This window comes from Lactuca saligna, chromosome 6 (assembly GCF_052625555.1).
Source record: "Lactuca saligna cultivar CGN05327 chromosome 6, ASM5262555v1, whole genome shotgun sequence".
Taxonomy (NCBI): Eukaryota; Viridiplantae; Streptophyta; class Magnoliopsida; order Asterales; family Asteraceae; genus Lactuca; species Lactuca saligna.
Window position 1 is genome coordinate 4,596,698 of NC_136422.1, and position 12,132 is coordinate 4,608,829.

The window sequence follows — 12,132 nt, forward strand, 5'->3', positions numbered from 1 at the left end:
CAAGACCGCCTTGGTTGAGTATTTTGATGAGCGCTATGCGGCTCTCATAGAGACGGCTGCCGCGGAGGCTAAAGCGGTTGTAGCAGCGGCAGGGGGAGGAGCAGGTAGAGATTTCCAGTATCGGGACTTCGATAATACGAAGCCCCCTACCTTTGATGGAGTTTAGGACCCGATTGTTGCTATGAGATGGTTGCCAGACGTGGAAGGGTGTTTCTTCACGTGTTCATGCCCTGCTGATCAGAGGGTGAGGTGTGCTCTGAACCTGTTGAGGCTTGGGGAGAAGGATCGGTGGAGATTAATCACGGGGTCATATTCGGATGCGCAGAGGGCTACAGTTTCTTGGGATCAGTTCCGAGAGATGTTCAGCACTCATTATGTTCTGCGGGTTGAGAGGGAGAGATTGGCTCAGGAGCTCCTTGAGCTGAAGCAGGATTCGGAGTCTGTGACGGAGATCACCAGGATGTTCACTGAGAGGGCGATGTTTTGCCCCGAGTTTGCTTCGGAGCAGGCTCAGATGTTCCGATATCTGAGTATGCTCAAGAGGGATATCAGGCAATTTGTGTCTACGCAGAGGTGCGAGATCTTGTTAGAGTTGCAGGAGGCCGCCAGGCGGCGTGAGTTGGAGATTGAGTTGTAGTTGCGAGAGCAGAGGCAGGCTCTGGTGCAGTCGCAGCCGTTGCCGAAACGGTCTAAGACCGTCGATTCTAGATTGGGAGATCAGAGCAGCCACACTTGTGGGAAGTGTGGGAAGGGTCAAACTAGAGGTTGTAGGTCCGGTAGTGCATGCCGCAAGTGCGGAAATGAGGGGTACTATGTGAGGGATTGTCGGCAGGCAGCCTCAGGTCGGAATTTGAGGATCTGTTATCATTGTCATCAGGTTAGACACTTGAGGGTCGGGGTGCAGGAGGACCAATCACATTGTAGACTCGATATGTATGGCTAGACTCGGAGGGTGGACCAGGTGGACTGAAGGCCAATGCAGCGGACCAGTCACACAGTAGACCCGAAATGCATGGTTGTTCTGTGTTCTGATATGATATTGCATGTTATGCGTGTGTGGCATATGTGGTTGGTATTTTGGGGGTATCTCACTAATCTTTCAGGCTTACACTTGTGGTTTTATGTTTTTCAGGTTCTTCAGGAGACCGTGGCAAGGCAAAGGCGTGATCGTACCGCTCCTCATAATTATATTTTACGATGTGATTCTAGGAAGACTCTGATAATAATTGTATTGAAAACCTTTTTGTAATAACATTATGAAAATGGGTTGTTTTTTAAAAGTTAAAATTTGTTGAAATTTTATGGTCGTTACAGTGAGTCTTAGTTTTCCGAGATTCATTTGTGATTAGGGTATCACTAGATGAGTGTAATGGATGATGAAGTATAAAATATGGTTTTCAGGACTCGTTGTGGTCATTACGAGTTCGTGGTGATGCCATTCGGGCTCACCAATGCACCACTGACATTCATCGATGTCATGAACTGGGTTTGCAGGTCAATGCTTGATCGATTGGTGATAGTATTCATAGATGATATTTTGGTTTATTCCAAGAACACGGAATAGCATGAGGATCACTTGCAAGTGATTTTAGAGACCCTGGGGAGAGAAAGTTTGTATGCCAAATTCTCTAAATGTGAGTTTTGGTTGCTTGAGGTGTAGTTTTTGGGCACATCGTCAACCAGAAGGGTATATTGGTTGACCTGGACAAGATCGAGGTTGTGATATGATGGGAGGTTCCGAGGACCCCATAAGAGATTCGAAGCTTCTTTGGTCTCATTGGGTATTATCAGAGATTTATCGAGGATTTCTCCAAGATCGTAATGCTATTGACCCGCTTGAAAAAGAAGAATATTACTTTTCAGTGGGGGGGCGATCAGCAGTTAGCATTCGAGACATTGAAGCAAGGATTATGTGAGGCCCCTATTATTGTGCTTCCCGAAGGTATGGATGATTTTGTGGTCTATTGTAACGCTTTTGTATCGGGTTTGGGATTCGTTCTTATGTAGATGGGTCATGTGATTGCTTACGCTTCAAGGCAGCTGAAGCCTCATGAGGCAAACTACCTTACGCATGATTTGAAGTTAAGGGATGTGGTTTTTTCCCTAGATATTTGGAGGCACTACCTGTGTGGGGTTAGGTGTACTATCTACATTGACCATAAGAATTTGAGATATTTAATGGACCAGCTGAATCTAAATATACGACAGAGGAGATGGTTGAATGTGGTAAAGGACTATGATTGTGAGATACTGTACCACCTGGGGAAAGCTAATGTGGTGGCTGATGCCTTAAGCTACAAAGCAATGAGCGTACCTATCAGAGATGTATGCCTGGAGATGGTTATTATTTATCCTTTGTGTAATTTAATCAAGAAAGCTCAGGTGGAAGGCTTAGAAAAGGAGAACTAGAAGGCAGAGCAAATCAGGGGTCAAATTCCTCTATTTTTCAGAGACAATGGGGATTGTTGACTCAGTGTTGTAGAGTTTAGGTTCCAAATACTGGAGGGGTGAGATAGGCAGTTCTGGAAGTGGCTCATAAGTCAAAGTTTTTGATTCATCCAGGGGCCATGAAGATGTATCGGGATCTAAAGCTAGGTTATTGGTGGCCGTATATGAAGAGGGAGATAACATGGTTTGCAGAGCGGTGTATGCCTTGCAAGAAAGTCAAGGCTGAACACCAGAGACCCCACAACAAAATGCAGCTGCTACCCATTCCCATGTGGAAGTAAGAAGAGATCACCATGGATTCTATCACGAAGCTAAAAAGGACGGCGTGTGGAGTTGATTCTATCCGGTTATTGTAGATAGGTTGACCAAGAGTGCACACTTCATACCTATTTCTAAGAGTATATCAATGGAGAAGTTAGTCGGCATTTATATTCAGGAGGTGGTGGTCCGGCACGAGGTGCCAACTTTAGTGGTTTCAGACCGGGATGTTTGATATGCTCCAGGCATACGTGTTAGATTTTGGAGGAAATTTCATGAGTGAGCGTACTCAGTTGCACTTCAGCTCAACATACCACCCCCAAAACAACGGACAGAGTAACCGTACGATTCAAACACTCGAAGATATGCTTCGGGCATGAGTGTTTGATTTTGGAGGGAGTTAGGATTCTTACCTTCTTCTAGCCAAATTCTCTTATAATAACAGTTATCATGCTACTATTGACCGACCACCTTTTGAGACATTATCTGGGTGGAGATACAGGACGCCTCTAGGTTGGGGCGAGGTTAGGTATTAGGTCATGGGGAGTACAAAAGTAGTAATCAAGACAACTGAGTTGATTCAACAAGTGTGCAACATGTTGTGAGTCTCACAAAGCCGATAAAAGAGTTATGCAGATCGGCGACGTTCAGACCTCGAGTTTCAGGTGGGAAACTTGGTTCTTCTAAAGGTGTCACCTTGGAAAGGTGTCATTAGATTCGGAAGCTGGGCAAGCTGGGCCCTCGATTTATTGGTCGCTTCATGACCATCGCCCAGGTGGGCAAGGTTGCATACCAGATGGATTTTCCCAATGAGCTTAGTCAAATCCATAAGACCTTCCATGTTTCTCAGCTTCATAAGTGTGTGGTTGGTGACTTTGCAGTTATCCTTTTAGACGATATTCAAGTTGATGATCGTCTGAATTATATCAAGAGATTAGTGGCGATCTTGGATAGGAATACTAAGCCCTTATGCAACAAGGTGGTGTATTTAGTCAAGGTCCAGTGGCAGCACAAGAAGGGTTCCAAATGTACTTGGGAGCTCAAGCCGGAGATGTGAGAGCACTACCCCGATTTATTCGAGGTAGAGGACTTCAAGGATGAACTCTAGTCAAGTGGGGGAGAGTTGTAATATCTTGCCCTTCCAGGTATTTACCTTTTAGCCCTTTGGTATTCAAATTGTTTGTAAACTGGCCCACAGTGGCATTTTTGTATTTTTAAGGACTATATGTGTATGTTGGGCTTACATGCCGGTATAATGGGCATACTTGGACTTGGTCGAGTATGGTGGGCATATACTGGTACGTTGGGCGTACATGGCCTGAGCCAAACCCTAATATTTGTGGTTTGTGCACTATTTAAACACCCTTATAGCCCCAAAAACCTTCCTCTTATCAGCCTCCACCCCTCATATCGACCGTCCTTGCAGACCCTAACCAGTTTAGAGCATATGTGAGCTTTTGAGTGACTTGTGTACATTCTTGTCTGTAAAGGAAGATCATCAAAGAAGTGGTGTTGCTCTCAAGTCCTTAGATCCAACATTTTCTCTTCATTGTGCACCTTTTGGAGGTATAAAGCTCCAGCCTTGATGCATCTCTCTCTAGATCTTAGTTAAGCTTGGATTTCACTCTTTTTGTCCCAAAATCTAGACCTTTGTGAGTATGAAATACTCCAGAGCCTTTAAGTTGTCCTTTCAGACGTTTTAGGGTATTTTATGTCATTAAAATAAATGGTTGGATCTGGAGTTATGGAGTGGTAAATGGTTAAATGAGTTAGGTTTTTTATGTTGGGCTCCTTGTAGCCATGCAAAGGCATAAAGGTTGCAACTTTATGACCTTAAATGTTTTATGAAGTTCAGATCTGAAATTTGTACGTTAGGTCTTAAGGCATTAAGGCCTTCATAGAAGAACTTAATCATCGGTGCGTATACCAGGCGTAGTTAGGTGTACATTGTGCATATTGCACCTCGACCATGTTCCTCCTTTTCGCATTAAGCACTTTTACGCGGGACCTATGACCCATATTCAACATTTGGACTTTTCTTTTGGGTCTTCGAGCGTTAGGAGTTGGGGTTTTTTTAGGTTGGGCTAAATGGGATAGGCAAAATGACCTTTTAGCCCTTAATTAGGATATTGGAATATTTGGACTGTTTATTATGGGTTAGAACCCTGATAAATAACTAGGGTTATTTTTGGAATATGATTAGTGTGAGGAGTCGTGTTAGCATCAGCTCAAATGTGCAGTTCAATTATCTTCTTTTGAAGGTGATTCTTCTTACTGCATTAGTGGGTCGAAGGCACCAATGCCAACCCGTTGGTTTATATATATATATATATATATATATATATATATATATATATATATATATATATATAGCCAATCTGGGCTGGGAATCATTATAGACTTGGAGGTTGATGCAGACCCGACACATCGACATGTTGTCATATGGGTTGATACGGACCCGACATAGCTACATGCTGTCATATGGGGTTGATTCAAACCTGACACATCCACGTGTTGTTATATGTATATGTTTATTGTATGTGGTATTTTGTGGAAGCTCACTAATTAGCTTTGTGCTTACAGTTATGTTTATGATTTCAAATATTTTCGATTCAAAAGGAAAGGACCGACATGATCGCAACGCACCACCTATGTTCCACATTTCTTTGTGATTTGGATTTTTTTTACTTTGATGATTACTCGTATTTGAGATAATTTATTTGAGATTGATATGCATACTTGATGGTTTTTTATTAATTCAAATAAAAAATTTAATCCATGTTTTCAGGGTCTTACATGAAAGATGATTATATTATAGAAAATATTGACCAAAGACAAAGGGTCTGTATGACTCCAATGTGGAATCTATTAAATGAATTGAAATTAAAATGAATTTGAGTTTGATGGAACCTTTTGGTATTGTAAAAATAGAACTATTTAAATTTCAAAACTGAAAAACTTTTTTAAATTTTAAAAAAATCAATTTGCTTAAATTTTAGTTTATTTTAACAACAAACTGATATTAATAAACAAACAGTTTTTTTCTAACATATTGCAAACGTTTGGTTCACCTCTTATTCTTCATTTAAAAAAATCATATTAAGGTCATACGATGTGGACGTTCTCATACGTTTGGTCCACGCGATGAATTCCAATAATGATAGGCATATTAACTAAAAAACGAACTAAAATAAAAATTAATTGATCGCACAATTAAGGAGCGAAGGATTACAACTGTTGGAAGGCTCGAAAATAGATTCATTTGTAGCTACTGAAACAAACCGGTGCCTGATTTTTTAACTTTCGAAACAAAGGAACTGAAAACAAACCAATTGATTTTGATATGTTGATTTATTAATGAGGAATAATGAATTGAAACTCAAAGCTTGAAACAAACTTTCAATGCTTGTAGCTTAAATATAGATTTTCTAATGGTTGAATTTGATTTCGTAGAGAGGAAGACTGAACATAAGCTTTGAAAGAGTGGAGAACTCGAGTTGTGCATCAATTTGAGTTTTCCGATGTCAATATGATTCGAAAGAGTGGACGGATCTCTCAATGTCTATTTGAAGGAGTTGATCAATTTGCCGAAACTTTAAAGCTTGAATCTTGATTTTGGCGATGTCGATTCGACATAGTTGATCAATTTGTGTTTGCCTCTCAGTACAAAATAACCCTAAAATGTATGATGTCGACTCTATGTTCTTCAAAAATTAGAAAAGTAGTGATGATAAAGTGATAATTAATATCATTAAAATTTTAATAACTATTATATAAATATAATTTATTATAATAAAATTTGGGAAATAATTAAAAATTTTGATAATTATTTATGATTTGTCATCCCTTCTAGTGATGGTGTCAAAACTATATAAAAAGTTAAAATGTTAATATTAAAACAAAATTTTCTTGTTGGAAAGTTATCTATGTGATATTTTTTATAAAACAAAACTTTTAGTAGCATCTTGAATCATTAATAACAATGAATACTAATGGCATAAAATGTTAAATGCAATTAAATATATTTATTTTTTAATGGCATACAAAAAATGCTACTAAAAAATATGATATAGTAGTACATCATACATATGTCATTTAAAATGTATGCAATTATATATCATTTTATTTGTAGTGCGAAATAATTGAACTATTACTAAAAAAGTGGAGGGGTTTTTATTTTTTATTAACCAAATACATATGATTATTTTATATGGTACGCAATTTTATTTGAATTGAAAATTTAAAAAGTAATTATTTGGAATTACATGTATACCTAATCTTCTATTATATTAATAAGGTTATCCATATTAAATGGTTCATTTTTTAATAACTTTACATTTTTTTTATGTTTTTATAGCAAAGTATTTTTTGTTTTTATATTTTTTTTAGATCATGATATTAACCATTAACCAATAAGACCGTTAATCAAAATCAATATTAACCAATACCACTAACTATCAAATTGCATTAACCACTAGTTATGATTCGGTTTTAGCTAAAGCCCAAACCAAACCGACGGCAAACTCGGTCCTTTGTTAGTTGAATACGTTAAAAACATCTCCAATTGGCAAATATACTCGACTTTCTTTCTCCTCCTTAAACCTTTTCAATGGATACTTTCTTTTACTCCTCAAACAGTCTCAATGGCTGGCACTACTCAATACTCCGTCACAAAAAACATGAAATGGCATGGAATAACATCAGCCTACGTGTCTATTTGACAACAAAACCAGGACACATAAATTGCATGAAAACGCTCCATTTAGCCTTATATATGTTCAACATAAGGCTGGGGCCATTTGACATATCGTAGCAAGAGGAGATTTGACAGCCAAAAGCCACTGCGCGAAATGGGAAAGCCGTCCACTGTAAAATCAGAATCACTCAAAACCACATAGTTTGTGCATTTGGTAGTTGGGTCGGTCCTATATATATATTCTAAACCTCTACGAAATTGGTGGTTTTATTTGATAATTCCTTAATGTTTTTGCATATGATTTAGGAAAAAAAAAGGTTAAAAAGTATCTAGTTTTGTGTTTCTCTGTATTTTTTAGTAATACGCATTAATTTTATTTATTATAATAAATAATCTAATATTAATACATAAGCTAATGATACTTTGATAGAGGGGATATATACATGATCAACACCGCCTTAGTCATTTCTGTGGTCCATTTAACGAATGCGTGCTCTTTTTAGGTACACTTCTTCTCATTGGTAATCTAATTACAACAAATTTATCATTTTATCTTATTACGTATCTCCTATAAATCGCAGTTCTTTAGTTTATTGTCCAGTCTGAGTTGATCGATAGATTGACAAGAATGGCATCAAACAGCCATGGCTCATGGTGGGAGGAAGTGATCAGCAAGAAACACGAGCTTGCTCTTACATGCCTTGCCGTTATAGTTTTGCCGCTAGTAATTCTGTGGTTCAAAAGGGTCATTTCAAGCTCTCAAAAGGGCATACCGCCACTGCCACCTGGTCCATATGGCCTCCCACTAGTTGGCTACCTTCCATTTCTTGGCCCCAGTTTGCACCATGAACTCACCAAAATGGCTCACAGATATGGTCCCATTTTCAAACTCTACCTTGGAAGCAAGCTCCACATCGTGGTCAACTCCGCAGACCTAGCAAAAGTCATAACCAGTGAGCAGGATGAGAGTTTTGCTAACCGAGCTCCTCATATTGCTGGACTAGCAACAAGTTATGGTGCCAATGATATAGCATTTGCAGATAACAACGCTAACCGGCGTAACCTACGTAAAATTTTGGTGCATGAAATCTTAAGCAACGTGAATCTTGAAGCTTCGCATGCCTATCGTCGACGTGAGGTCAGAAAGACCATAAAAAGTGTTCATGATATGATCGGTATGCCAGTGGATATTAACGAGATGTCATTCTCAACAGTAGTGAATGTCTTAACAAGCATCGTATGGGGGAACAGTATGGTGGAAGGGACAAAACATAGTAATCTTGGAGAGGAGATACGAAAAGTGGTATCTGAGATTGTTGATATTGCAGAAGGGCTAAACATCTCTGATTTCTTCCCAAAACTCGCGAGGTTTGATCTTCAAGGCGTTGAGCAAAAGATGAAGAGGAAAATGAAGCAGTTCGACTGGATATTTGAGACTACTATCGAAGAGAGAATCAACCTCAAATCCACACATGGCGAAGATGCACTGAAGCATGAAGGAAGAAAAGATTTTCTACAGATCTTGTTAGAGCTTAAAGATAAAAAATCAATCACCATGACTCAACTGAAAGCCCTCGTTGTGGTTAGTGTTATTCCATAAACTTCACTCTCTAACAAGTTAAATGATAGCTTTACAAATTCATTTATGTATTTATATATACTAGAAACTGTTTGTTACTATATATTCAGGGCCGGTCCAGACGGTGGGCAACCCGGGCGACCGCCCAGGGCCCACGACTTCAGGGGCCCAAATTTTATGGGCTATGTAGTTATATATATATATATATATATATATATATATATATATATATATATATATATATATATATATATATATATATATATATATATATATATATATATATATATATATATATATATATATATATATTACCTAAATGATTTTTAAGACCTAAAGTTGATTGAAACTCAATTTAGCTCAAAATATAAATAATTTAGTTTGCATTTTATTTCTAATTGAAAACGTCTATATTGAAGAGTAATGATATTTTTTTGAATCTTTATTATATTTGTATTTGAGAGGTCCTTTTTTTCTTTTCGCCCTGGGCCCGTATATGTTTGGACCGGCTCTGTATATATTTTAATCATATTATGGGTAAAAACTGTTTTTCTAATATTGTAATTGTAAAAAAAGATTATATTTGTTATAATAGTTATATAATTGAAGATCAGGAAGCTAGACATTCTTAAGTTGATTAAATTTTCTTGTATCAGGATATTTTTCTAGGAGGAACAGATGCAACTTCAGCTATGGTGGAATGGGCAATGGCAGAGATTTTGAAAAATCAAAAGGTAATGAAAAAAGTGCAAGATGAATTGGCTGAAATAGTAGGGTTAAAGAACATGGTCGAGGAATCCCATCTCCCGAAATTGAAGTATCTTAATGCCACTTTCAAGGAAACATTCCGTTTACATACTCCATTGCCTGTCCTGCTTCCACGAACTCCAAGTAAGTCTTGCATGGTCGGGGGATACCTAATTCCTAGGGATTCTACCGTGTTTTTGAATGTATGGGCGATACAAAGAGATCCTCAACATTGGGAGAATCCATCTGAATTCAACCCTGAGAGGTTCTTGAACTATGAGGGATCAGGGAAATGGGATTATAGTGGGACAAATTCTAAGTATTTCCCATTTGGATCGGGTAGAAGAAGGTGCCCAGGAATTCCCTTGGCTGAGAAAATGATGTTGCATATTTTGGCTTCGTTATTGCACTCATTTGATTGGAGTTTGCCTAAGGGCGAAGACCATGATCTTTTTGAGAAATTTGGCATTGCCTTGAAGAAAAAAAAGCCACTCGTCGCTGTCCCATCTCCAAGATTAATCGACTTAAGCCTTTACATGTGACATTGTTTAAGTTCAGTTAAGCTTTTACATGTGATCTTATCTACATTCAGTTAAGTCTTTACATCAGATTTATCTAAAGTCCATTTAAGCCTTTACATGTGACTTATTGAAGTTCAATTCAGTTAACTTGTATTAACATTATATTATAATAATAGAGTAAAGTTGTTGTTTCTTAATCGAAAATGACTCTGCGAGCCACATCTCTCATTCACTACATTTTCACTAATCCCTATCGATGATGAAGTAGAGAATTATCAAAAATAAATGCTTTTGAAGAAAATCCCGTAATGAACTAGCCACTGATCAGCGACATTGAACGGTTGTCGCTAATCGTTACTAAGTTTCTAAATTAGTGAAAACTAACGAAACATTTGTGCCCTTTTGTCGCTACGTTTTACCCTTATCACCTCTAGGTTTGTATTATGTCATTAAGGCCGTCAATATAACAGACCACCAAGGGTCCCGTGGTCTAGGCGGCAACAACTGTGGCTCGTGTACACTACCTGCTCAGACCTTTGTGGTTCGTCGTTGTCATGATCGATAGTGTTGCCCGCCACGAAATGTAACGACCAATCGAAATTTACTTCCCTTTTGACCAAGATTAAGTTACCAATGGTTAGATTACTTTTTTTTACATCTTTTTCTTTTTCTTTTCTTTTTTAAAATAACTTTTACCTAAATAAAAAATCACTCCAAACCTTTTATAAATACCACAACACACCTTCTTTTATTTACATATATATATATATATATATATATATATATATATATATATATATATATATATATATATATATATACTTGTCACTGACTATACTTGTCAAACAGGTAATTTTGTTTAAAATTTCCCACACTTATGTTAAGTTGTGGTTTGTAACAAAATCCGAGACGACCCACGAAGCCTTTTAAAAGATGTCATTGAATAACCATCCATGAGTATTCGATTGTAATTCACGGGAAACCACAAAAGTTGTTCGACATCTCTCTTGATGTAGAATGAAGTGATCTTTGTCAGGGATCTTACTGCTTTTGTGTCGATTTTTCCATTGACATCACATATCCAAATTTTATTATACTTGTTTCTTATCATATTCTTTGGTACACATTGCACTCATGAAATCCTTGAGGTTCTGAGTAACACCAACTCAGACTGATGATTTCGAAAGTGTGGTATATGACTTCACTTTTAAACCCAAAAGTGAAAGAGCCCAACCTTCATGCCGAAGGTTACTGATGGTTCTTATTCCATTGGGGCAAGTGAAACGTTTGTTGGATGTGATGTTTTGGTTTCTGTGCGGTTTTCAAGGAAAAAGTGTTCATCACATTTTCAGACATGACTATTTTTACAGCTACTGGTCCGGGTTTCAAGGAGCCATGTAGATTGCATTTAATGCTCAAACAGCTTCAAATTAAAAAAAAATTAAAAAAAAAAAAGGTTTACGTATAAAAGGGGTTTTGGGGTTTCATTCCAACTTTACGCATTCTAAAAATACCTAAATTCCTCTGACATTCAACCGTTCTGTTTTCTTCAAAAAGTCTTTAAACCCTAACAATGGTGGCCAAGAACACCAATGTTGAACCATCTCAGACAATGGATGATATTACCTTGCAACCTCTCATGAAGATCCAAAGCACTAATTTCAGAGTTAATCTAGATGTTGATCAACATCCAGACGTGTTGCAAATGCTTATTGTTGCTATGAAGGCTTCAGTCTTATCTACTGTCATGTTTTCTTCTTTCTCTATTCCTATGTCGTGGTTATCCCTTGCTAGATCCACAAGTTTATAGAAAGGTGGTGAAACTTATTACTTTTCAACTCACAAATGATAAGAAGTTCAAACTTACCAAGAAGCTTTTCGCA

General features: G+C 37.7%; 1 protein-coding gene across 1 annotated transcript; it reads left to right on the forward strand.

The window, feature by feature from the left end:
• Positions 1–7,534: 7,534 nt before the first annotated feature.
• LOC145003392 (flavonoid 3',5'-hydroxylase 1-like) lies at positions 7,535–10,446 on the forward strand. Its single transcript, XM_078962520.1, has 3 exons — positions 7,535–7,905; positions 7,984–8,984; positions 9,638–10,446. Exons 2-3 carry the CDS (start codon positions 8,031–8,033, stop codon positions 10,268–10,270), a joined length of 1,587 nt encoding a protein of 528 aa, XP_078818646.1. The 5' UTR covers positions 7,535–7,905; positions 7,984–8,030; the 3' UTR covers positions 10,271–10,446.
• The last annotated feature ends 1,686 nt before the right edge of the window (positions 10,447–12,132 follow it).

Excerpts from the sequence above, each read along its gene's own strand:
- LOC145003392 (XM_078962520.1), top strand. The coding sequence starts at position 8,031 with ATGGCATCAAACAGCCATGGCTCATGGTGGGAGGAAGTGATCAGCAAG. Across the intron at positions 8,985-9,637 it reads AACTGAAAGCCCTCGTTGTG|GATATTTTTCTAGGAGGAAC; the intron begins GTTAGTGTTATT and ends TTCTTGTATCAG.